At 51.4% G+C, this 26866-nt stretch overlaps 1 protein-coding gene across 3 annotated transcripts; it reads left to right on the top strand.

The window, feature by feature from the left end:
• The first annotated feature begins 3783 nt into the window (after positions 1-3783).
• GJC1 (gap junction protein gamma 1) lies at positions 3784-26523 on the top strand. 3 transcript variants are annotated; one of them, XM_066336523.1, is made up of 4 exons: positions 3784-3822; positions 22470-22583; positions 24532-24601; positions 24734-26523. In XM_066336523.1, the coding sequence occupies exon 4, from the start codon at positions 24753-24755 to the stop codon at positions 25932-25934; it is 1182 nt and encodes a 393-aa protein (XP_066192620.1). In that variant the 5' UTR covers positions 3784-3822; positions 22470-22583; positions 24532-24601; positions 24734-24752; the 3' UTR covers positions 25935-26523. The 3 variants fall into 3 exon arrangements, with proteins under 3 accessions (XP_066192620.1, XP_066192618.1, XP_066192619.1); XM_066336521.1 differs by having other exon boundaries at positions 24529-24601; XM_066336522.1 differs by lacking the exon at positions 3784-3822 and adding an exon at positions 5679-5738 and having other exon boundaries at positions 24529-24601.
• Positions 26524-26866: the final 343 nt, after the last annotated feature.

The raw sequence follows: 26866 nt of genomic DNA, 5'->3' as shown, positions 1-26866 counted from the left end.
CAGGCTGGGCTTAGTCTGATTGTGCCCAGACACGGCAGTGCTGGGGGAAGCTCTGCTTTCCCAGAGCTTCCAGAACACACTGTCAGGATTTCTCCCATTCTCAGCCCCAGTTCCCCTGGCCTCAGCACTGTACCACTCCCAAGGACTCCCTGTCTCCCAGCTATCCCACTCCTGCCTGTGGTAGTTATTGCACCAGTTAGTCCGGGCCTCTTTTTTTCCTTTCTCACTCAATCTTGCCAAGTCTTCAGAGCTTTCATCTGCTCATCTTCTTGAGAGGTTTTTAGTGCTCCCTCTCCACTCCCCTGCTCTGTCTCTCACTCTGAACTCTGCCCCAATTCTGTCCAAAATATGTGCTGTGGAAGCAGGGCTGATTTACATCTCCTGGGGACATTCCTGCCCTCCCTGTCCCCTTGGCTGCCCCCAGCCTGGCCCTGCCCTGATGCTGCCATGCCGAGTTTGGCCCTGGCAGCCTCGTTCATCCTAGTGACACCCCTGGGAACCTGTTCCTGAGCATCCCTGCGCTCAGATGGCCCTGGGACATCAGCTCAGAGGGAACAGAGGGTAAAGCTGAGGACAACCTCCTCCCCTGCTCCCCAAACCTGCCAGCTGCTGCTGGAAGCTGGGAGACACTGGGCTGGTATAAGCACGGGATAGGAAACATCCATGGGAAAGTACATCCAGCCATCCCACCAGGTGCCGGGTCTGCGGAAACTGGATGTTGTGGGGGATTCAGGCCAGTGGAGCATCAAAACCAGGGAGGGGAAGGATTTCCTGTCAGCCGACATCGGCATCACCCCCCCGGGCCGTGCTGCCCCACCCCGTGGCCCAGCGGGACGGTGCACCGTGCCGGGCTCCGGCCCCATCCGCAGGCTCAGCTTTTCCTGCCAGGCAGCACAGGAGGGTCCCGCTCACCGCCCGTATCTGCCCTGGCACTGCGGCCTCACCGAGGGCGCGTTCCCCCTCTGTCCTGGGGGAAAGTGGGGCTCAATCCTGGCTTGATGCAAGCAGAATACAGCCCTGGCACCCCATGGCCACGCTGGGTGTGCTTGTCACCTCCCAGTACAGCCTAGCACCAAACTGGGCCCCCAGAGACCAGACCAGGCCAGGCGTCTCCTGGGACAAACCCTGGGATGCTCCTGCCAGGGCTGCAGCGGGATCAAGTGTCCGGGGCTTGGTGGTGCTCGGTGCTGCACTGCACGTCCCAGGGCTTGGGGATGGCCCCTGGCTCCGGAGCCAAGTGCTCGGCTGCTCTGGGCGAATTTGTCGTAGGAAGAGGACATCCATCATCCCAGCCTCGGGCTCCCCGGGGCTGGATAACAGGGCCGGACGGGCCCTGGGAACACCCATGGATGGACATCGGTGCCAGTCGCACCTTCCTTCGGAGAGCAGAACCCCGAGGCTGCAATGCCCAGTGGATCCCTGCGGCTGCGGCCACGGCCCCAACCATCACCCCGGGAGAGGGCGGCGGGACGCGGCCGGGCAGGCGTGGGAAGGAGCCGGTTCTCACGCAGGCTCTTCCCAGCAGCTGGAAAACGCTGACCCGCAGCGGGGCCGACAGCCGCAAACCTGGCTGTCGTGGGTTGGGGATTTTCCGCGGAAACTGCTCCGCCCGGGGAGTGGGGGCTCTGCACCCGGACCCCAGCCCCGGCCACGCGGCCGGAATTTCCCCTCGCAAAGGATCTGGTGCAGGATGCCCCAAGGAATCCGCCTGCCCGGGCCGTGGCACAGGTAAAAGGCACGTGGAATCACGCACTGAGGGACTGAGGGCTCCATCTGTAGCATGAGTTTGTCAGGGCTCAGCTCTGGGACATACCCGGGGGGATGTGTCCCCACCCTCAGCAGGGCCATCAGCAATGAGTGATCCTGTGTCGACCCCCCCAGTTGTTCCCATTCGTCCCTGTCCCCAGGGACTTGGGAGACCCCCACAGGAGCAGCCATCTCCTCGTGGGATGAACCCCCACCCTGTGCTGTGTCCCTGTCCCCATCCTGCTTCTGGGGACCCTGACTGCAGTCCTGCTTCTACTGTCCTCATGCCTTTCTTGCTCCCAGTGCCTCCACCCTGGTCCTGGGGTCCCTGTCCACAGCCTTATTGCCACTGTCCCCACCTGCTCCCTGTGTCCTTGTCATGCTCCTGATTCCCCATCCCACTCTGTTCCAACCTACCCCAGTCCCTTTTCTGCTTCTCAGTGTCCCTGTCCCCACCCTGCTCCTGCTCTCTGGATTCCCATCTTGCTCCCATGGTCCCCATCACCCATTCTGCTCCCAGTAACATAACTCAGTAACATGCCTCCATAACTCCTACTCCACATGTCCCAATCCCCTGTCCCAGTGTCCTTGTCCCCTTCTTGGTCCCATTGCTCCCATCCTGCCCCATGCTGTTCATTCTCTTTCCGCTGTCCCTATCACTGTCCTGCTCCCTGTATCCCTGACCTCATCCTGCTTGGTGTCCGTGTCCCTGTCCTGATTCTGGTTTTCCCATCCCACCCTTCTCCTATCCCTATAGTGCTCCCAACATCCCTGGTTTCCACCCTACTCCTGATGTCCCCATCCTGCTCCTCGTGTACCTGTCCTGCTGCCCATGTCCCTGTTCCCATCCTGCTCCCACTGTCCTCGTCCCTGTCCTACTTTTTGATGCCCCCACCTCCACCCGGCTCTTGGTGTCTCTTGTCCCCTCCCCATCCCTGTCCTGTGCTCCTTGTCCCCACCCTGCTCCTGATACCCACATTCCCATCTTACTCCTGTTGTCCCTGTCCACAGCCCTGTTCCAACTGTCCCCATCACTCTCCTGTTCCATGTCCTCGTGCCTGTCCTGCTCCTGATGTTCCCATTCCACCCTGTTTTGGTCTCCACATCCCCACCCTGTCCCAGGCCCTGTCCAGCTCCTTATATCTCTGTCCTCATCCTGCTCTTGCTATCCTCTTCCCCATCTTGCTCCCAGTGTCCCCATGGTACTCTGCTCCTGTACCTATTCTGCTTCCAGTGTCCCTGTCCACAGCCCTGCTCCAGTATTCCTCCCTATTCTTGTCCTGCTCCCCATGTTCTGTCCTGCTCTGTGTCCTTGTCCCTATTGCCCTGCTGTGTCCCCATCCTGACGCCGCTCCATGTCCTTGTCCCTATGCTCCCCACCCTGACCCCGGTCCCCGTGTCGTTGTCCCTATCCCCTGCTGTGTCCCCAGCCTGACCCCGGTCCATGTCGTTGTCCCTGTTCCCTGTTGTATCCCCAGCCTGACCCCGGTCCCGTGTCGTTGTCCCTATCCCCTGCTGTCCTCCGTGTCCCTATCCCCGTCCCGTGTCGTTGTCCCTGTCCCCCGCTGTCCCCCGTGTCCCGTGTCGTTGTCCCTGTCTCCCGCTGTCCCCCGTGTCCCGTGTCCCCGTCCCGTGTCGTTGTCCCTATCCCCTGCTGTCCCCCGTGTCCCTATCCCCGTCCCGTGTCGTTGTCCCTGTCCTCCGCTGTCCCCCGTGTCCCTATCCCCGTCCCGTGTCGCTGTCCCTGTCCCCCGCTGTCCCCCGTGTCCCTATCCCCGTCCCGTGTCGCTGTCCCTGTCCCCCGCTGTCCCCCGTGTCCCTATCCCCGTCCCGTGTCGTTGTCCCTGTCCCCCGCTGTCCCCCGTGTCCCTATCCCCGTCCCGTGTCGTTGTCCCTGTCCCCCGCTGTCCCCCGCTGTCCCCCGTGTCCCTATCCCCGTCCCGCTCCGGACGCTCCCGCCGCCCGGCCCCCGCCCGCCCCGGCCCGCGCGCGCTGAGGGGCTCCGCGCATGCGCCTCGCGCCCCCCGCCCGGGCTCGGCGGCCGAGGGGCCCCGGCGCCGCCACGGGCCGGAGCCGGTGAGTGGGGGCTGAGGGCGCGGCGGGGCCGGGCCGGGCCGGGCGGGGCCCTGAGAGCACCGAGCGGCCCCCGCCGAGGGGCCGGAGCCACGGGGCGCGGCGGGAGGCTGAGGGGACCGAGCGGCCGTTCCGGGGGGCAGCGGGAGGCGGGAGCCCGAGCGCAGCCGCGGGCCCCGAGGGCGCGGAGCCGCGGCGGGCTGAGGGCGGCGGGAGCCCGGGGGGACCGAGCCCCGCGCTCCGGGGGCAGCCGGAGGCGGCGGGATGAGCTGGGCGCGCTCTGCCGCCGCTGCCGCCGCTTGGGGCCGGTTTCGGCCCCCGGGTCTCCACGTCCTCCCCCTTCCCCGCTGTCCCCCGCGCTCCGGGACGGGCCGCTCCGGGGTGCTCATCCCGAGGGAAGCGGTGCCTGAAGGGCTTCCCCGGGCGGAGCGCCGGCTGCCGGCCCGCGGCTGCACGTGTCGGGCCCCTCGGCGGTGAGCGGAGCGCTGCCCGCGCTGCCGAGCGCGGAACGGAGCCAGCGCAGCCGGACCCCGTGCCCACCGCCCCCGCCGGTGCCAGCCCCGGCCCCCGCCCGGCTCCGGCCAGGACGGGGCTCACGGATCCCTGGTGTCGGCTGCTGCAGCTCCAGCACAGAATTCCTTGCCAGGATAAACCTTCAAAACGCTGCTGGCAGCCGGAGCCCTGCCCGGAGCTGACGGGCCGCTGCCCTGCGGTTTGGCATTGCTCGGGGAAATACTTCTCCAGCTCCAGGAGGGTTTGAACAAAGCTCTTGGGCACATGGTGTGATTGTTGAGGGTGTCCTGTTGTAGGGCCGTCAGTTGAGATTCATGACCTTGTGTGTCCCATCTCACTGAGGACATTCCGTGATCCTCTGTGCTTGACCCAAATGCAGAGCATGAGAAGAATCCTGCTCTTGTATCAGATGAGAGTTTTGGCCTCCGTTGGGCCTAACTTCCACCCAGCGTCATAAAATTTCACAAGAATGACATTTATGCAGCTATTTTTACTGGCCTTTTAAAGCCAATTCTCATTTCTGTTGGTAGGAATTAGTCCTGACACTTTCTGGTCAGTGTGACCTTGCTTCCCATTGAAGTGCTGATTTTGTTCCACCGTCAAATTAATTACAAATAGGAGGAAGTTAATAGGGATTAATTAGGGCATGGATGTACCATATGGATTCTGGAGCAACAGTTGGTACCACTGGGTTCTGTTTTTTCATTGGGTGTTTAGTTGGTATTTGTAAATGAGAGGGAGAACAAAACCCTTCTATCTGACAGACCGTTGATTGTTGTTATTATTTCCATGTCTCCTGCCTGCTCTAAGTCAAGGATAATTGGTTAAGAAAAACCCCAAACTGTCCCTTCCTGTTAGAAATCTGTGTCCTGGGGATGTTCAGTGAACCAGCTGTCAGTGCAGTTACCAAACCTTCCATTCTTCAGGTCATTTAAGGGAGAAAGTTGTTTTTTGTCAAGGCTCGTGTTTAGGAAAGTGCAAGGTCTCCTTCTCTGTATTTTTGGTACTTTCCAAGTCTGTTCCAAAGTTGTGCTGGTGCTTTCCTGAGGGACCAGGTCAGCTCGGAAGTTGGATAGGTAAGGAGTTTCAAAAGGGAATTTGAGCCTTACTGTGCCGTTTGACTCCTAGGGAAAGTCCTGGATTTCCAGCAGTGCATTAACTCCGGTGCTTCTGCAGCTCTGGGGAGCGGCGGGGATGGAGCTGTGTGGTCACTGGTGCCTCGGCGGGGCTCAGTGGGGGTGGGCTGAGCCGTCACACATTTGGTGTGTGGCGAATGCGCCGAGAGCTCCAGCGAGGGGCTGGTCCTCAGTGGCACCGAGGCGCAGCAGTTGCAGTGGCGGGCTGTCCCCGTGGCAGCCGGCGCCGGCCGGGGCTCTGACCATGTCTGCGGGCACGGAGGCGGCCAGGTAAGAGCTGAGGGGCTGGGCTGGGCGTGGGGTCTGCCCTCTGAGCCTTTCTCTGGCTCCTTCGCTGAGGAGAGCCCTTTGCAGGGTGTTTCTCCAGAATCAGGAACCTGTCTGACATTTCCAAATTGAAATGCCAGCGCATGGGGCAAAGCAGGAGCACGGTGACACGTCCCTTGGGAGGTGTCACATCGCATGAAACTTGCTTTACAAGAGTGTCTCTGGTTTTTGAACTGTGTTGGAAATATGACCAGCTGCTCCTTGGGTTTGTCACCCAGCACCTCTTGTCCCTTTGAAGTGGGTTTAGCAAGGTTTAGATCAGTTTGAGCGATGAAAAGTTTTTAGAAACATTTTATTGATAGGCTGTTCCATTACCTGTTGTTACCATTATCATTGGCGGTTCCATTAGTCAAAGGGTTTGACTGCCTTTAGTGCTTTTAGACTAGAGTTTGTAAGTTTGTCCTACCATTGATGGAGAGGACTGTTGAGTTATTGCTAATAAAAACATTGCCATTTACAAATCTAAGTGTTTTCTTAATTTACACAACAATATTACAACTTTTGGGTTTTTTAAAGCAACTCACAGATCAGAATGCAGGTTTCTAGACAAGGAATTGTCACGAAATACCTCTTTTCTAGATATGTTTCATCCTTTGCCTTTTGTTAAGGACTGTTTCTGCCCTTCACTTCAAAGCAAACACCCAACTCATCACAGATAACGTGCAAGTGATGCAAATACCAGTAAATAACTGGCAAATTTGGGTCAAGGGCTGAGAGCACAGCACTTGCTTTGAACAAGGCAGACAGGAGCCCCAAGAGAGTTGGGAATGTGCAGGAGATGAGGAATTCCAGGGCTCTCAGCCTATGGTGGGGGGAAAGTTAAGCCCCAGATGCTGGGCAAATTGAGATCAATTTTAAGAATTTAGCAAAGATTCTGGTACACCCTGGAGAGCTTTAATTTCTAAAGAATTCTCTGGTTCTAAAGGTAATTGATGTGAAAATTATATTGCTTTATCTTAAAAAAAAAGATAAACTTTATCTGTTCTGAGTTTGGATAGTTCTAGAGTTTACAAGAACAAATTTCTTATAAGCTGTGAAATCTAATCACTGATGGAGAGTTTGCGCTGAATTTTAACACCTAAATTTGTTGATTTAGTAATTTGCTGACTGCCAGCAACTTCTGTGAGTCAAAAAAATCCCCAGACTTTCCTCATCCACCCGTTTTGCCAAGGAAAGGATGAGATCCAGTGCTTGAGGTTGTACTTAGGTGTGATCCAGCCACTTAGGACCAACAGAGCAGCCTGGGAACACCCAGTTAGGAGTTGGATAATCCAGAATGTGCCTTCCTTGGGTGTGTTACGGGCTGGGTCACTGAAAATCCAGTGCCTTGGTGTCTCTCTGGGGAGCTGGAGCCGGGGAATCCGGAGCCACAAGGGCTTGGTGGTGCCGCTGACACCTTGGTCCTGACCCAGCTGTGATGCTGGAGAACAAGCAGTCCTTTTGGAATTTGGAGCTTTCCATGGAGAGCTGCTGGAGCACCTCAGAGTGTGTGAGGCCAGGCAGACCCTGCTCGCTGGGGTCAATTTGGGTGATCTGTGGCCATTGGCACCTGCGAGCGGCCACTGGCTGAGGAAAGACGTGAGGGGATCAGGAGATGGGCTTGGATGATCCTTGTGGGTCTTTTCCAGCTCAGGATATTCCTTGATTCTCAGAAACCAGGCTGCAGCCTCACCACCAGCATGGAGCTGGGGAGAGGGGACTGATCTTGTGGCTCTTTCCTTACACCACTTCAGATTTTCTGCATTTTTTAAAATGTGGAAATCACAAGGAGCGTTGCTTTGTACAAGGTACCTCTTTTGTGCCTCACCCTTCCTGCTCGGACAGGATTCCCTGGACCCCAGCAGGAACTCGGACAAGGGTAGCAATCATTAAACACATGGAGTGAAACCCTCGTGGATAATGGAGCCTTTTGTTGTCGGTCCCGGGGGATGGGCACTGCTGCCTCATTAGGGGGAAGGTGATTCTTGGCTCCCACCCTGCTTCCAGCCTTTGTGTTCTGTGCTGCCACTCCACAGAGTTGACTTGTGCTCCAGATTTATGTATTTTTAATCTGCTTAATAGGAAGCAAGTTATTGCCGTTAAAAAAGTTCCATTACTATTCCCTGATTTTTATGGTGGCTCTGCTTTGTCCGTGCTGACCTGTGCCGGGAAGCACATTCCTGCCTAGCAGGTAGGGAGACTCCCTGAGTTACAGATGATCCCTGGACCCTGCTGCCAGCCCCTCACGGGTGGCTGCACGGCCACCTCTGTGTGCCCTGCTTTGGAAGGCAGTGGAGGTTTTATTGCAGAAGCCCCTGGCATTTATCAGTGTTTCCAGCTGGTCTCGGCACTTCCCGCAAGCAGCAGGAGTGTAATTCCACTGTCCCGGGCTTGTGCCATGGAATAACAGGCTGTGCTTTTTATTGTCTCGAGTTATGGTTAAGAATGGTCAAATTGTATTAAATCACATTTCACTTGCTGTGTTCAGAATTGCTCAATAGGTAAATTCCGCTCTTGAAAAAACCCGTGTTTTTAAAATGTCAAAATCACCAAATTTCCCATTCACTGCCCATTCTCGGTCCTGCTTTCAGGAGGCTCGTTGCTTTCCATTAAAAACTAGAAAAAGGAATTTATCTCCAAAATGCTCCTTGAAGGGGAAAGGGCAGTGTTAACATGTCCTTTTCTGACCTCCTCATACTATAAATATGAATTGTTATTGCTGCTCGAGTAGTGATGCATAGTCTCCCCAAATTCAGGACTGTCTGGAAGATCTGGTTGACTTTGTTTTGGTGTTAAAATGAAGATTTAAAGTGAGAGATCCTGGATGTGGTATGGGATAATTGACATATGCGATGTGTGGCTTGGCAGTTGGGATCTTACTGGTGATTCCTGGTGAAGGAAATACTGAGAATGGCAAATATTGGGGGGAAAAAATATCCCTTTTCCTTCTGCAAGCATAGAGAACTTGGTTTCGTACCTCACTTGCGGCCAGTAATTCCTCAGCAGTTCTGTTTCAAGGAAGAATGTGATTCCATTTCAAAGCAGAACCCAGGGCTTTAAGCAGTAACACAAGTTACAAGGTTTTCTGGCTATAAATAAAAATCTATATTTGGAAAAAACAAATAGTGTATTTATGGACAAAACTGTATTAAAGGAAATGTGATGGAAAAATTGAGTCAGATGAGCTGATGTATGAGGCATTTCCCTCTGGAGTCATTGGGCTGAAAAATGTTTTATATGCCTAAACTTGAACAGATGCTTCAGCACACACACACACACACAATCCTTCCCCGGTTCATATTAGCAGTTCTGCTCATACCACTGTGATTAATTCCCAGACCAGCCTGGTTTAGGCTCTTTTCCGGGGGCTCGGGGGTATTTCCAGATCATCCAGGTACTTAAGCCATGCCTAGCTGGAAATAAGCGAGCAGCCTGGATTATTAGCAGGATTTGTTTCAGGCTTTGCATTAGGCATGTGCTTCAATGACTCACTGAGCTGGGATTTACATTTTTACACGGGAGTGAAGGGTTTCTCCCTGTTACCTTGCCTAGATGGAAATCGATGGAGTCAGCCAGCTTTTTTGCCTAAACAAGTCCATGAAACCAGCTTTGGGCTCTTACAGTTATTAGTTCCAGCTTTTTAGTTACAAATTTGTCAGAAAACGAGTCTGAGTGTGCGTGCCTGACCTCGATTGAGATACTGAGGAGGACTGAAGGAGGGAGGGAGCATCCATATGGATGACCAGCAGATTGTGCCTCGCGTCCTTTCCAGTCCGAATGTCGGATGTCGCAGTCGGTGGCGCTGGAGGAGGCTGACAACTGCACTTGATTCTTTTCCGCTGAGTCCCCGCTCTGTGTCCCGCTCAGCCCTTAATCTGCTGTCCTGGGGTGCAGTGTTTGCCTTGTAGGTAGCTGTGCACAGCATTCCTCTCCTCTGAACATCCCCAGAGTCTTCCCGAGAAGTGCCACGTCTTGGGGATGCTGCTGTCCACTTTGCTTTTCTGATGGAGGAATGTAGAAAAATGACTTCTGGGTCTAAACATGGGTCTAGCTGTGGAGTGCCTCGGGAATGCAGCTCCTGCAGGATGAGGGATGATGCTGGTGGCAGCAGGGGATGGAACTCCTGCCCGCGGTGACATCCCGCCGTGAGTGGTGCAGCCCTGCCAGACTGGGAACAAGCCACTGCCTGTGAAGTTCTGTATCTCTCTCATGCTTAAAATAGTCAAGAGCCTGGAAGGGTAATTGTATGTCTTGTGTGTGCCCATGTTCCCTTGAGGGGGAGTTTTGACTCCTTGTTAACTCCTGGAAGCCTGGCTCTGCTGTGGATTCAGGGACAAAGATGACACCCAACGCTGCACAGTCCTGAGGTTAGAGATGTGTCTGTAGGCAAGCAAGGGGGTGGGTTGTGCACATGGGGCTGGACTTGGTGTCGGTACATTTTTTTTAATGGCATAAAATTAAAATAGTTAAGGTTCCTAATGTGTCTTGCAGGTGTGCTGCCCTGCATGCAGCATGTCCTCCTAAAAATCTGAAAATCTTCTGATTCTGATGGTAAACATTGCGGTAGTTGAGAAATGACTGAATTTTACTTGCAGCAGATTCATTCACAGGAGTTACTCAGCTGGTGCTCAGATATGGAGTTAAGCTATTTTGAAAGGAGAGGAATTTTCATGGTGGAAACTGTGATTCCTGAGATATTATAAAGCAAAATAAAATGGAAGTGTTTGGGAGGAAGCACACGGCGATCTTCCACAGAGCCATATGGAAATTATCTTTATTCCTTGGTTAGCGTGCAGTCTTTGCTCCTTCTGGAGCTGACTTGGAGCCTCCTCCTCAGTGCTGTCCCCAGCTTGGTTTGTATTCCTTGCCTGCTCTTGCTCTCTTTGCAATCTGTGACCAAACTGTATCGATCCGGGTGTCTGCGGAATCCCATCCCCTGGAGGGTTGTGCTGGAGAGCCGTGGACGGAAATAAATCATCGCTGCCCTTCAGGTGTTCTGATTGCCCGGGATTGTCTGGCACATACAGACTGCAGGGGGCTGGAACTGAGCAGTGATTAACAGCCCCATGTGCCAGTTTTGTTCCCTTTGGTGTCTGCTGGTGCCTGTCTTTCGGCTGGTTCATGGAGCGGCTTTTTCCCCAACACCTTGGAGCCCCTTGCTCCTGGCTCCTTTGGAACAGCCACATGGATCAGATAGAATCTGTCCCACTCCAGAGTCCTGTTTCTGACCTGTCCCATGTGGGGGCTGCAGCAGAGCATGGGAGAAGCTCTGGACTCTTGTCAAAATGCAGCTGCTTTGTGCCTACAGACTCACCCTTGCCCGAGGCACAGCTCTGGCTTTCAGTTTTTGAGGGGTTTTCCTTCTCCAGGCTACTGCAGGTGTCACAGCCTGTTTCCCCCCTCAGCCTTCTTGCTTTTTTTTCCTGTGTTCCCCCACCAGACACTCCATATCTCTTCTCCAAGCTCCTTCTGTTCTCCTCTGTTCCCGTGATAGGAGCTGGCCAGAGTGACCAGAGCCATGTGCCATGGGTGAGCCATGGGCACTCAGGGGGCCATGGCAGAGTGACCAGAGCCATGTGCCATGGGTGTGTGCCACAGGCACATGATGGCACAGCAGCGTGTGCTGGGTGTGCTTGTCCTCTGACACTGGTGAAATGCTGTTTTGGGGCTGTGCTGAGCAGTGCCAGAGCATTCATAGAGCAGCCTGACAGCCCCAAGACCTCCTGCTTGCTGAGGCCATCTCAGGGCATATCTATTTTTAGGTGAAATTGAGATTTATTTTTTGTATTCAATGTATGCATCACTTTATCCATGTGGAATTCCATCTGCCATTTTATTTCCAGGTTGCATAGACTCATATGGTCTCTGTGCTGCTCTTCGTGGTTGCTTATCCCCCTCCCCTTGAATATTTCCATCAGGATCCTGGGTCACATCCAGATAGTGTCCTAGTCTGGCACAGGTCTCAGCCTCTCCCTGTGACCCCTGCTCTGACTCCCCTCCCTATAAACAGCAGGAAATGACTGTTTATAACTACTCCCTTGTCTCCCAGCCAGTTGTCTCTCCATACAGGAACAGTCCCTTTTCCAGTGGCCTTTTGGGGTCTGTACAGGAAGCCTGAGATGAGACAGACTTGCAGAGGTTAAAACCCAGAAGATCTGAAGCCCTCTGTGGGCCTGGAAGTGCCTTTCTAGAAGCCATGCTGACTTTCCCCCCGGTTTATTGTATTTATGCAGATAATCAATGCCCACTAATTCTGCTCTGTGTCATTAATCCTGTGTGAGTGCTGGGTTTGGAGAACTGCACTTTGCCAGGATTTTCTTCACAACCCCTGCCTTGCAGAGTTGACATGGCTGTTGCTTCTCTGTCCCAAGACAACTTTAGGAATGGCTGTACCCAGGCCAGGGTCCATCTCCACGCTCCGTTAACCCCTTGGTGAATCCATCCAGCCCTCCCTCTGTGGCTCCTCAGTTTGGCTCTTTGCTCTGTAACCTTCCCTCCAGTCTCTGCAGTGGGAACCAGTTTCCCAGTGAGTCCCAGGGGAAAGGGCTGGCGAGGAGCCTGGAGCTGTTCCTGGTGCTGTGAGTTGTGTGTAAAGGAGTCACGTCATTTTCCCTGGATGGATTTGTCATCTCTTTCAGTGACAGTAAAGCTGAGCCTGTTCGTGATGGTGGCTTTCTGCAGGGAGACTATCCAGATGCAGGTGGGAATCCGAAGTGGGAATGAGAGCTGGAACAGCTCTGCTCTGGAGATGGGCTGGGAGAGCTGGGAGTGTTCAGCTGGAGAAGGGTCTGAGGAGACCTTACTGTGGCTTTTCACCTTATAAAGGGGCCTAGAAGAAAAATGGGGACTTTTTGCCAGGGCTTGTAGTGACAGGACAAGGGACAACACTTAAACTGAGAGATGACAGGGAAAGGTGGGACATTAAAATGAAATATTTTTCCACAAGAGTGGTAAGGCCCTGGCACTGGATCCGTGGAAGTGTCCAAGGCCAGGTTGGATGGGGCTTGGAGAAGCCTGAGATAGTGGAAGGCGTCCCTGCCCATGGCATGGGGAGGAACAAGATGGGCTTTAAAGGCCCTTCCAACCCAAACCAGTCTGTGACTGTGTTTGGCAGAGTGATTGTCTTAATGAGACAATCTACCAAACAGCCAGTGGTTCCTTATCAGGAGTGATCTTATCTGCAGCTAATTCCCCTTGATGAGAATGAACGAGCTGTGACACAGCAGATGCTCAATTACCCTTTGTATTAAGAATGTTTTTGCAAGCAAACCTGCTGGGCTCTGTGTTAGGAAGTGGCCCAGCCCTTGGGCATTCCCGTCATGCCAAATCGAGGTGATCTGCTGGCTCCTGGTTGGAGTTGAAGAGAACATCCCAGAACAAACATGAAGTTCACTCAGTGACTAACAAGATGTCACCAGCCTCCTGAAAATCTTGAAAGGTTGGAAATAAGCTGTGGCAAGCTTGGCACTGTCACCCTGACTGTCGCTGTGGCTGCAGTGTCTCAGTGGGTTTTTCCTACCTCCAGCAGCCCCACAACACAGTACACACCATCCCTTGGTGCTCCCCTGTCAAGTCTCATGCCTGATTTAAGCACTGCGGAGGCTGATCTGCCTTCAATTTGCTCCTAATTGTCTCAATCTGTGTCGATAATAAGTCAAATAAAGTCCTTGGCCAGGGAAAGCAGTCAAGTGGAAAAACTGACCCGTCTGCCACTGTGTGCTTGGTGCAGCATGCCTGTCATTGGGAAAAGGGCTTCTGGCCTCTTTTCATAAATTAAGAGTTATTTCCAGTTGTTCTCAGGGGGAAAAGCCCCCTGAGAAGTTGGTGTGTGTTTCCCAGCTGGAGTGATGGAGCAGAGAGAGTTCATCAGTGCTTCAGGTCTCTTCCCAAGGGGGTCTCAAAGTATTCAAGTCCTTCAGAAAAGGACAGCTTTATGTTTCTTACTTCATTACAGGAATTTTTTTTCAACAAATAAGTCACTTAGTGAATCTATGTGCATATTTATATTCTAAATTTTATCTTTGGCAAAATAAAGCTGTTAAGACTCCTGTTGAACTCAAGCTGGAGTAACATTTTAATGCCAGTATGGCAATCTGCTGCCTTACTCTGCTCCTTGTCTCAGAATAAACTGTGTGTAAAATCAACTTTATTGAAACAAACTCTTCAGCTGTTTCCGTGGTTTAGTAGCACTTGGGAGAAGTTGAAGCAGCAGTAGAGCTTCTTGTAGACCTGCTCTCTGCCAAGGGGCTGTCCTTGGCTGTCCATCCCAACATCAATGTCATGGGTTGTTGTGCCATGTGGCACAGCTGGCCACTGTCCTGCTCAGCTTGGTGCCCTCATCCTGGGGAGGTGCAGAGCTGGGTGAAGTCACTGCAAGGCTCTCTGCTCCTGTGTCCCAGCACGGGAACAATCCAGTTTAGCAGAGCTGTTCCAGGTGCTGGGTGGCCTGATAGCACCAGCACAGCAGGGAGGGTTTGCAGTGGTGAGGCTTTGGTTTGCAGTGTCCTCTTCTGCCTCTGAACATCCTTCCCTCTCTGCAGAGCTGCTGTTGTAGAAAACGTGATGTGGATTCGGTGGAGTTGTAGGTTGAGGCGGTGACTCCCGCTAGACCAGACAGAGCTGGGGAATAGAACTCTTTTTTTTGAATGTGGGTCACAGAGAAGCAGCTGCCATGTTGCAGGATGGGTGGCTGGGGATGTTGTGGCAGACTGCGTCGGGGCGCGTGGTATCTGTTTCATTTACAAGCTGTTCATGGTAGTTTCTGAGGCTTATCTATGAAGCAAACACTGTCGTAGTTTCTCTTGACTGTCATAAGATGGTGGTAGGAGCATTAGGTGTTCATCCCCATCCGATTGCCTCCCGCTCAGCCAAGTGAGAGCCTTTGATTTTGATGTACAGGAGCCGACAGAATTGCTCTCTTTTGGCTTCTCTCTCCTTTCCCGAAATGGCCGTGAGATGATATTTGGGTCAGCTGCCTCCAGTGTGTCATTTTCTTTTGACACTCATCCCTCTGAGCGCAGAGGAGGAGCCCGGTGGGGAAACGCTGTGGAGCTGTTGGCTGCAGTGGAATCGGGTGTAGTTAAAGGGGTGTTGTGGTAATTTGGATCGCTAATCACATCAACGCAGGGAAACCTCCCTGATGCCTGACTGGAACGGTATGGGAGGGAGGATGGCTTTCCCCAGACCTCACTGCCAGAGAGCTGGAGGGATCCAGGTAAGTGCATGGGTGCTGCAGCCTGTCCAAAGGCTCCTGCTCCCAGCAGCGCCTGCCCCTCAATGCTTCCTGGGGATGTAGCACCCAGAGGTTCTGTGTGTTTTGTTTGTTCTTCCCTTTGCACCCTTGTGGGTCTGTCCGGGGAAACAGGATTGTTCCTTCTTGCCTCGCTGCAGGGCTCGGGGTCGTGGTCTGAGGTCTCGGGTGGGCCCAGGTGCTGCCATTCCCTGGGTGTCACAGGTGGGTTTGCATTGTCTGGGCTCTGCTCACCCCTGTGTGTCCCCAGGTGCAGCCCTGAGGGGCAGCGCTGGTCCTGGACCTGCCTGCACAGGCACTTTGCAGCAGGACACTCTCCTGCCCTTTCTTTCCCTCTGCTGTTCCCAGACTGGTGAGTGTGTCCTGAAAGGGATTGAATCCCTGGGATTCGTTGGCACCCAGTTCCAATACCCGTTGGAACCCCAGCCCCAATCCATTACACTCTTACTTGAGTTGCTGTTGGCCACTCAGGGTCTGCCTTTTGTCATTCTCTCCACTGCAGTTTTTCCATCTTTACTCTTCCATTTGCCCTATTCATTAAAATAACTGGTGAGAACACAGTTCCCAGTAGGCAGCAGTACAATATTTTTAGTATTTTAATAATGTATTGTGTTACATTGTGCCAGTATGAGTAGCACTGTGTGGAAGTTGTCCCACACTGGCAGGGGGAAGGATCTCAGGTCACAGTTTCACTTGCTTGTGTGGCTCAAGCCCCTGCAACTTGTCCCTCTCTGTTATTTACATTCTTACAGGGAAAATTGCTAAATTGCTTTGCTCATGTTGCTGTTGTCCAGACTGTTCTCCATGGTACCCAGGGAATGGTGATGTAAAATTGATACACAGAAAATTCCACTTAAATATAAGAAAAGTTGTTTTTTTTTTTTTGTTTTTTTTTTTTTTTTTACTGTGAGTGTGATCAGATGTAGGATCAGACTGCCCAATGTGACTTTTCAATGCTTGTGGGGTCTCTGTCTCTGGAGGTGTCTAATAGGATCAGGCTGCCGAAAGAGCTTGTGGTGTCTCCAGCCTTGGAGGTATTTAAAACCTGGCTGGACATGAGCCTTCCAAACTACTCTGGTTACCCTGCTTTGGGATGTAAAATATGGTGGGTTAAACTACCAGTTATGAGAACATTGCACATTTCTGAAAGTGATACATTTGGTACAAGGGGTTAAGCACCTTCAGAAGTGACTGAAGTAAAGCTCTGTCATTTACAAAGGGGCTGTCACAGCCTCAGTCAGTGTTGGGGTGTTTGGTCTCATGTTTTGTCAAGGGGTAGCACATTGTATGTCTGAGCCAGGGTTTAGCAGCCCTGAGCTGAGGAGCACGTGGTGCCTCATCAGATGGAAGCCTGGTCCAGGAGCTGCTCCTAGGAAGGAGAACTCTGGTGTTTGGAAGGTGAGTGCTGACTGTGTGTGATCACCTCACGGCAAAGCCTGCAGGATCCCTGTGGTGTGGGAGAATGGGAATTGGCAGCTCACACTCAGGAGTGTTCTGTGCACCTGAGTCTGCTGAGGCCACCCTCACCCAGTCTGATGGCCACTGCAGCTGGTAGGAACAGTCTTTCTTGAGGATGCCCTCTGGATCTTTGGATTTTAGGAGTATCAGTCCCCAGTCCTGTTGTCTGCAGACAGCCTGGGCTGGCAATGCAAGAGCTCAGGATTTGGTTAAACACTTGGTCTTGATCTCAGAACAGCAGTGTTGGGTGTTTTCTCTAGTATGGCTTGAACTTCAGATTCAAATTCTTTAAAAAATAATAAAATTGTCTTTTACCTACCCTGTAATTCCTTGTTGTCAACATCCAACTGAATTACACAGGAAAAGCTTTCCTGTGCCTTACTGGATTCTCTCCGTGGAGGAACCAGCTCAGCAGCACCTTGCCCAAGAGCAGGCAGGGCCTGGTGGGTCTTGCTGGACCTGCCAGTGCTGCAGGAGCCCAGTTCCTATGGGAGTTGCTCCAACCCTCCGGGCTCAGTGGGGTCAAACTGTGGTGAAGAAGAGCTGTGAGATGTGTGAGGCTGGAGGAGAGGGGAGAGGGGGAGCGCTGGTGGAGTAAACAGTGGGTTGGTTCTGAGCTCCAGTAGCTCTTCCTTGCTGGATTATTCCTCATCTGCCAGCAGATAGTGAAGGAAGGGATTTATTTGTTCCTGCTGCAGGCTCCAGTCCCAGCACTGTGCTGGTTCCCCAGGCTTTGGTGTTGGTGAGGCCGAAGCTGCCCAGGAAGCTGAGATTTCAGTGCAGGCTGAAGCAGCACATAAGTCTCTGACCACTTTGTTTCCTCCTTGATCACATTTCACATCACCACAGTGCTGGCATCACCTTGGGCTCCTTCTGCCTCCTGATACCTGGCATCTGCAGGATGGGTGTGAGGAGCAGCCTCAGGCTGGTGTTAGGCTACAGGAAGTGCCAGACTGGGAGCTCTGCTCCCAGTCTCTGAGCTGAAACACCTCATTCATGTCCTTGAGAAGGGATGCTGATTGCTGAGCGTGCGTGAAGGGATTCAGGCTGACACAGACCCCACAACGGGCCTCTGAAAATCTCATGAGGTGACAGAGAGTGTAGAGCCCAGCCTCCATTTTCCGTGGAGCCTGTTGTCACTGCAGGCTCCTGCTCTCAGATGAACTCGAGTCAGGCTCAGCTCGTCCTGTCCTCGTGCTGCTGGGGCAGACCCCAGTCTTGCACGCCGGGATCTGCGCGTTCCTGCCCTGGACACGCTGCTTCCTGCAGCAGCACGCTTGCTGTAGGTGCAGTAAAAGCTGGTTTGGGCCAGCACAAAACACGTCGTGATTTCATTTGAATTTTGTCACTGCGGGGGAGTGTTGCTAAAATTGTCACTTGGCTTCCCATGTTAGCAGTACCTAGAGGGCACGCCAAGGCGACCGGAGGTTCATGTCTTAGCTGCAAATTCCAGTTTATCTGTAAACTGAATGCTCGGGTGGGTATATGTTGATTTTCAAAAAGATACGTACTTGACATCTTGATTTTTTTGACAGCGCAAGAATCTTATTATATCCCTACCTCTTACCCATATTTTCCTGTTCTATTTATATCCCACATAGGATCTGTGGTCTCATAATTCAGCGTGGGGATTTTAGACTTGGGGGATTGGTCTGGGAATCAGCAGAGCCTTGTTAGCATGCCTGGAATTGGAAGGCACCATTCAGAAATGGTTTCCAAATTGACATTGACATTGTGGCTTTTTCCAAACCATTCTCTGCTGTTGCCACGTGAGCCCTGCCAGATGACAGAGGATTTATTTGAAAGAGCACTGTGTGCTCTCCAAAACATCCCAGCCTTTTCCTTCCCAAGTATTCTGTAAGATTAAAAATAAAATTCAGTGCACTTCTCTTATTCCTTTTCATCTTTATTGCGGAAAATAGGAGTAAAATTGGTGGTGATTGAGCCTTTACAAAGGATAGGAGGATGATAGCTGTGAGTTGCCTTGTCCCAGGGATATCCTCACATCCTTCCCTTGTGTCACTCAGGAGAATGGACACTGGAATTCTGCTCAGGGAATGCGGGTGGCATCAGCACAAAGGTCACCAGGATTCAGGATGTGTTTGCACCATTCCAGTGCTGGGTCTGGCCACAGCTCTCTGCTTTCTTGAGCAGTATAGTCTTACTCATTTACCAGGTTAAAAAAAAAAAAAAGGAACCCCTCTGCTTCCTCAAAAGTACTTGTAAATCATGTAATTTCTTACTTTTCAATGTAAATGAGATCTGAATGAATAATGGTAATTATTCATTCATCCTAATTCAAATACTATTTTAATTAGCTTGTAGACCCAATTTCACTTTCATGCAGCATGAAACCTCTTTTGATTAACAACAGAATTGCCATGCATTTCTTCTTTTTTTCCTGCTCAGCATGTCTTTTTAAACTGCTTAAAAACAGAACCAAACAAAACAAATAAATCATTAATAAATTAATCAAATTTCATTATCATGACCTGGGAAGGCATCATTTAGTGAGGAAAAAAGTGTTCTGTAGATATATTCATTCTCCTTAACAACTTCCTCGAGGCTACGAAGCCTGCAGAGAAGCCTTGTCTGAGGAGGTGCTGGTGAAATATGGAAATTTAGGGACCCTCCACCACTCCCTGCCATCAAAGGGCAGGGGCACCTTCCACTAGACCAAGCTCCATCCAGCCTGACCTTGGGCACTTCCAGGGATCCAGGGGCAGCCACAGCTGCTCCGGACATCCTGTGCCCGGGCCTCCCTACCCTCATGGTAAAATCTCTCTAATGTCCCTTCTGACCCTGCCTGCTCATAGTTTAAAAACATTGTCCCTTGTCCTGTCACTACAGGCCTTGATAAAATGTCCCCATTTTTCTTACAAGCTCCATTAATACTGAAAGGTCCCAAACTGGTCTCCCCAGGGCCTTTCCTTCTCCGTGCTGGACAACCCCTATTGTCCCAGCCTGTCTCCATAGCAGAGGTGCTCCAGCCCTTGGAGCATCTCTGTGGACTCCCTCCAACAGATCCATGTCTGTCCCATGCTGGGAGCTCCAGAGAATTTTCCCCTTGCCTGCTACCCACACTGCTTTGGATGCAGCCCAGGGGATTTTTGGACTGTTGCTGGTTCATATCCTGTTCTTCATCCTCCAGTATCCCCAAGTCCTTCCCTGCAAGGCTACTCTCCATCCACCCACCCATCCCTAGTCTGTGCTGCTTTTGGGGATTGCCCAGCCCAGTTGGCCTCGTTGAAGGTCAGCTGGAGGGTTCTGGACCTTCACCAACCTTCACGAGGTTCCCATGGGTCAACTCCTCCAGGCTGTCAGGATCCCTGGGAATGGCATCCCTTCCCTGCAGGGTATCAGCTGTGCCCCTCAGCTTGGTGCCATCCTTGGACATACTGAGGCTGTGCCCAGCCCCACTTCTATCATGCTGGAATGACATGAAATGAGTACCAAAGAAACATCACAGAAGAGCTTGGATTGGATCATGTGGGTCATCCAGTCCAGCTCCGTGATCCTCAGGCTGCCTGCTGCCAAACCAAACCAGTGCTCCCTGCCCCCTCATGCCCAGGTGCTTTGGGCTGTAGCTGCCAATTTGTACTGGGCTGGAGCCAAGGGGCTCCAGTTTGTACTGGGCTGGGCCCAGTCTGTACTGGGCAGGAGATGGTTCTGAAGGTGTTTGGGATTCAAAGCCTGAAATGACACCCACCGGTGCCTTGACACCCCCCTGGTGCTGGCTGTCCTGCCCTCCAGGTGCCCTCCATCTCGGGGGAATGGTGACACTGCTGGAGCCTTGCAGCTTCCTCCTGCCCTGCTGCTGTCCCTGCGACACCTCAGCTGTCTCATCCAAGGGCAGGATTTTGAGCATTTAACTGCTCCATGGGGCAGTTCTTCCCATCCTGTTTGAGGAGAAAGCTGAAAGGAGGTGAAATTTTAAAGGTTAAAATGTTTAAATTCATAGCAAACCCGCCATGGGCTGGGTAGAGGAAGAGGCACACCTGAGGGGCCATTCCCTGGCTCTGTGTGAACCATAGCCTTGTTAACTCCAGAAATTCTTCACCTAAAGCTGATTCCTTTTTTCCCATGTACCTGCTCCAAATTTTTCTTCATTCTCTCTGGATTCAGCGCCTGCAAAGCTTTAATTCAGGAGCCAGCCCACTGTCAGACATAAGCCTCCTGATATTTCATCATGGATCCTGCCCGCTCCAAGGAGCCTCCTCCGCTGGAAGTGCTGAAATGAACTTATGACAAATACAAGGGATGAAAGTCTCTCTCAAATGCAGTTTCTGGCATGACTTAAATTAGCTGAAATTGCTGACATTCTGCCTTTCTCAGATGCGTGTCAGTGTCCATAGACTTTTCTTTCAAACATTGGAAAATTATTGAGTTAAATGTTGCCAGGAAAAACAGATGCAGGAGCGCGGGTGTATGTTGGGTGAAGGTTACTATGATGTGTCTGGGTGCTGCAGCACGTGGTGGAGAGGCAGAACGTGCCCCTCTAACCTTGGCTGATCCCACAGAACAGAGGGACAACACCGGAATTCCTCTTGGAAGTTCTTGGGTTTGTACTGCACTTAATTTGGATGAACCTTTCCAAGATTTAATGACTGGTCATTTTGCTTGAACCAAAACATTTCCTTAAAGACCAGGAAGTTCTTTGCCTGCTTGTGGATCCTCCTGTGTTTGTCCCAGCAGCTCTGCTCAGGACTAGGACTAAATGGAGAAAGTGACACTTTCTTGGCAAAGAGAATCAGCTCTTGGGCAGCTTCAGAGCTCCACTGCCAGGACCCACTAATTGGCAGGTCCTGGTTGTTAACCATGAGTTGGGTAAATCCTCCTGCAGCCCAGGGCTGTGGGAACCCCAGCACATCTGTACATAGGTTTGGCACTCTGTACATTGATACAACTGCTGGAATTCAGGTTGGGAATCACAGGAATGCTTACTGTGGTGTTGTTGCTACCTGTCTGCAGGTAGAAAATGCACTGGGAAAAGCTGGCATATACCTTGAAGAAATTTCTTAGATGGGAGGTAGCAGCTTGTCCAAAAGTAAAGATTCTCTTACTGAAATCTGCACTCATTTCAAACTTCCCTGTCCTTAAGTGCTGAGAAATGTGACAGTATATGAAAATTTAAAGGCTGGTTCCTGCTGTTACTCCAAATTTACATTGGCAACAGTGTTTAATTAATTTCAAATTTACTTAGTAGTTTACTTTCAGTGAAATGTGTGGCCCTGACATTTTCAGGGAGTAAGAATTAACCTCTTAAACTCCTTTGAGTTTTGTCTCTTTTTCAGTCGATGAATCATGAGGTGTCAGTGGGGACACGCCTGTTCTGTTGGTGCCCAGGATGATGAGATGGGCAGAGCAGTGTGGTGGGGTATTGGGGCTCCTCACCTCTGTTAACATCCTGTTTCAGATGTGGGGTTCCCTTGCCTTTGCTGCCCATTGGGGACTTCACGTGCAGGATCCCTAGACTCCCTGTGCCCCTCATTTGGACTCAGAATCCAAGTGGGAAATGCTGAGTGTGGGGTGTCTGAAGCTCTGTCTCATCCTCCTAACACAGAACTCAGGTGGCAGAGCTGGACTTGGGTGCTTTTCTGAAATGGGGGTGCTGAGACCCTGCTGCAGGAAAGGGCTGCTCTGGGACTGGCACCTGGTCTCTGCCTGTTAAAAACGTGTTATTTAGCCAGTGCTCTATGGAATGGTGGCAGCAGGGTTGTGTTGAAGAGGAGCTTGGATGGAAGCCTTGGGAGGATTGCATGCACCTCTAATAGCTGTTATCTATGGAACACATCTGATTTAAACATGTTCTTCTTCAGGGATGAGTGCAGGCCTGTGCACCTGAGTGAGGGATGTGGATTTTTGTCCTAATTGGTAATTTTGATGACACATCATGATCCTGAGTCGTTGCTATTGGGATTCACTTTACCTTGTCTCCTATGTTTCCCAATTAAACAAATTTATCTCTCTAAATCACTCCCTTTTAGGCATCGTCCCTGTCCCTCAGCTGGTTTTGAGCCTCCTGTATCCACTCTCTGATGTTGGAGCAACTGCTGAAGGATGCGGCCACAGGCGCCCGGGGCAGTCTCGCTAACAAGGAGGTAAGATCAGCCCCTGGCTCCTGATTGCAGTGACACAGCCAGGGGTCACATCCATCACCTGCACCGTATCAGCAGCTCTCCTTGAGACCCTGATCCTTCAGGGGCCTCGTTCTCTCCCCTGTTAACTGACATCCACTGCAGCCTCTCCCTCTGTTACAAAACCCTGCTCTGCTGGTCCTGAGCTGCAGTTGAGTGTGGTTCAGGCAGTGGGGCTGTTCCAGGGGCCTCAGCCTCCCCAGCAATCTCTGTTTTCCTGTACCACTGGTAACTCTCATCTCCAGTTCTCAGCCTGTGAACTCATATCCCATGGGCCCATTTTGTCAGCAGCCACTCCTCAGTTGAGTTTGGGAAGATCCAGCCTGGCTGCCAGAGATTTTCAGAACTGCTATAATTATGGAACTGGTCTTTGACCTAATGTGGGAATCATTTGTCAAGACTTTTGTTACTTCTGATCACTTAATATGGCCTTTTTTAATACTCTCCTGTGCTATTTTTTTCTCCCACTGTCATGAAGTGATAAATCAAATGTCCTGCACAGCCCATCCACACCATATCCCTGCTCTTGGCTTTTCAGTGAAACACTGAATTCCACCAGAGGGAGATCACATTTATATCTTGTAATTCTGCATTACTTTCATCTCCTCACATTTCATATTTTGCCTATAACAACTCTGCAATTACGTGGAAGAAGTTGAATAGTTCCAAGTACTACTTTTCTTCCAGTCTCCTGGAATTTCTTCAGTTTAAGAATAAATCCCTTTTAAGATCGGAGTGCTGGAGATTTGTCCAGTTCTGGGTTCAGGATCTGTCACCAAATGTTGTTCTGATGTTATAATTTCTTTTAATAATCTTAACAAACTGATATTTGACATCATTGAAGGTCTGCAAGATGCCTCATCCTCTTTTGCTCTAACAGTGTCCAACAGTTCTTCCTGTGCTTTACCACTTTAACTCTTTGGAGCTCCAGGAGGTCCTACAGTGTTGCTGGGGTTTGTTCAAAGTGTTGCCAGATGGGAGTTTCCAAGGATAGGATTTTTTTCTGTTAGGATTGCAAATTTATCCTGGAGTCATGGAATGGTTTGGGTTGGAAGGGACCTTGCAGCCCATCCAGTGCCACCCCCTGCCATGGACAGGGACACCCTCCACTGTCCCAGGTTGCTCCAAGCCTCATCCAACGTTGAACACTTGGACACTTCCAGGGGTCCAGGGGTAGCCACTGCTTCTCTGGGCAACCTGAGATCTAGAGCCACTGGAATTTGGCAGAGCTGCCTGTGCCCCGCTGTGCCAGGCCCGGGAGCGCGGCCAGACCCGGCAGTTCCGGCACTCGCTCGGCTCCTGCCAGCGCTGTCCCTTGTCCCCTCACACACACACCACTCACTTGTGTGGGGTAGCTCTTTTGAAAGTTTTGACAGGTGACTCTTTTTAAACAGATTTTCACTACAAAATCCACACTGAGGTATTTATTTTGATTTTGAGCCTCCCAGAGGTGTCGGACCCAAATCCATCCACAGGATGGTTCCAGCATAGTTAGAAGTTCCTTGGCCCATCCCTGTCCATAGGCTGGCCCTGCAGGGTGACACTGCTCAGGCCACCAGGTTGTCCTGCCTTTGCATCACAGGTAGGCTGGGCCATCTCTTCCTGAATTAGGACATCTGGTATTGCCCATCAGTGTCTCCTGTGGGTTGTGGCTGAGATAATGATCACCAAGCTTTAGCAAATTAAAATCAACCCCCTTGTCAGTGGTGGAATGTGGCCAACAGTACCCAAAAATCTCATGGGGACTTGTCTTCCCATCCACTGTGTTTTGGAGTCTTCAGCTTCCACTCTAGATGTTTTTAGCAATCTGTGGCATACAGAGCGGCTATATCTCTGTCTTGGGCTGGGGAGTAGCTTTGGGAGCACATTTTTTTATGAAATGATACTGAACTGCTACTTTTTCTTACAGCAGATTCCTCAAAAGCCTGCGGAGGAGACGTAGGATCTTCATGCAAATTCTGGCTGCTGGATCCCGATAGCAGGTGATGGTCAGAAACATGGATGGGTGTTGGGTGTAAAAGTCTGGAGTTTTCAGGCTCCCTTGGTTGAGTTTGAACCTTTTAGGCTCAAGCAGATAAACTCATGAATATTTGGGGGTTCTGTTTGTTTTTTAGATAAACTCATTTGACCACCATGAGTTGGAGTTTTCTGACCCGCCTGTTAGACGAGATCCAGAACCACTCAACCTTTGTTGGCAAAATCTGGCTGACATTGTTGATTGTGTTTCGGATTGTCCTAATTGCTGTGGGAGGAGAATCCATTTATTACGATGAACAAAGCAAGTTTGTGTGCAACACGGAGCAGCCTGGCTGCGAGAATGTCTGCTACGACGCCTTCGCCCCTCTCTCACACGTCAGGTTCTGGGTGTTCCAGATCATTCTCGTGGCCACTCCCTCTGTGCTGTACTTAGGCTACGCCATCCATAAAATCGCCCGGATGGTGGAGCACAGCGAAGCCAGCAGGAGAGCCAGGAGGAGAAGCTTGCCCATCCGCTGGAAACAGCACCGGGGCTTGGAGGAAGCTGAGGGTGACCACGAGGAAGACCCGATGATGTACCCGGAGATCGAGGTGGAGAGCGTCCGGGAGGGTAAGGAGAAGCAGAGCCCTGCCAAAGTCAAGCACGACAGCCGGCGGCAGATCCGGGAGGACGGGCTCATGAGGATTTACGTCCTGCAGCTCCTGGCCAGGGCCCTGTTTGAGGTTGGCTTCCTGGTGGGGCAGTATTTCCTGTACGGTTTCCAGGTGAGCCCCGTGTTTGTGTGCAGCAGGAAGCCGTGCCCGCACAACGTCGACTGTTTCATTTCCAGGCCGACCGAAAAGACCATTTTCCTGCTGATAATGTACGGGGTGAGCTGCATGTGTCTGCTCCTGAATGTCTGGGAGATGCTGCACTTGGGGTTTGGCACCATCCGGGACACGTTGAATGCCAAGAAGAAGGAGCTGGTTGACTCTGGGTCCTTTAACTACCCCTTCACCTGGAACACGCCGTCGGCTCCGCCGGGCTACAACATCGCGCTGAAGCCGGAGCAGATGCAGTGCACGGAGCTGTCCAACGCCAAGATGGCCTACAAGCAGAACAAAGCCAACATAGCTCAGGAACAGCAGTATGGCAGCAACGAAGGGAACATTCCCACCGACCTGGAGATCTTGCAGAGGGAAATCAAAGTGGCTCAGGACCGCCTGGACCTTGCCATCCAGGCTTACAACAACCAAAACAACCCCAGCAGTTCCAGAGGGAAGAAATCCAAAGCGGGCTCAAACAAAAGTAGTGCCAGTAGCAAGTCAGGAGATGGGAAGAACTCGGTCTGGATTTAACGTTGGCTCAGTTGATATGTTGCGGTTTTTTCTTCTAGTTGATCGTAACCAGCAACCCCGTTAATAAAGGCTCTCATTAAGTGAATATTTGACTCTGCTGATGTTCAGGGATACCGTTGGCTCGTGATTCAGCCCCTGGAAAGGGTTTATACACTGACTCTAGGACTTTTGAACTTTATTCTTTTGTCTTCCAAGTCAGGAGACAAATAAGTATATTTAATTCATTCTCATTGAACGATTTATGCTGTATGTACAGTATTATAGTACATTTATTATGCACAATTTTTTTTGTATTTGTACACTGGATCTGATGTTACACTTTTTATATCAACAAGGACAAAGCAATGGGTAGCCATTAGCATTTTGTTAATTTTATTATTGTTGTCTGCAGTTATGTCATTGTTCTTCCTTGTTTTCCAAGTAAAACTTTTCTATGCTGCGTTTCCAAAGTGCCTTGAACATGCAAAAGTGGAGTCTCCGGGCAGCTCATGGGTGCAAATCATGAGCAGGGAAAGATTTGGGAAACCTCTGTCAATGGTGCTCCTGACTCTGTCTTTTACTAAATTTATGTGCTGCTTGCAACCTGGAAGCGTCATCCCATAAGCTCCTGTGTCCTACAGGCTCTTTCCTCTATGGAAAATGGCATACAGGAAAAATGTGTGTGGGTGTGTGTTTGTGTGTGTGTGTGTCGGGAGCAGGAGTGCCAGCTGTGGGGCAGAGAGGGCTCAGGGCTCCCTGCACACCTTGTGCAACAGGAGGGAGGAGACTCTTCCAACTCCTGCAAAACATCCAGAAAAAGCTAAATAGAAATGACTGGATTCAGTAACTCAGCACGTTTCTGTGTGAGCGATGGGAAGAGTTTGTGAGGCCTCCTGTTGTGTAACACCCTGCGCCCAAGGGCAAGCAGTGGTACTTTTTGGGGAGGATTCCTG

The sequence above is a fragment of the Sylvia atricapilla genome, chromosome 27 (assembly GCF_009819655.1).
Source record: "Sylvia atricapilla isolate bSylAtr1 chromosome 27, bSylAtr1.pri, whole genome shotgun sequence".
Classification (NCBI taxonomy): domain Eukaryota; kingdom Metazoa; phylum Chordata; class Aves; order Passeriformes; family Sylviidae; genus Sylvia; species Sylvia atricapilla.
The sequence above is the reverse complement of the archived record's forward strand: the minus strand, read 5'-3'. Positions and strand labels throughout refer to the sequence as shown.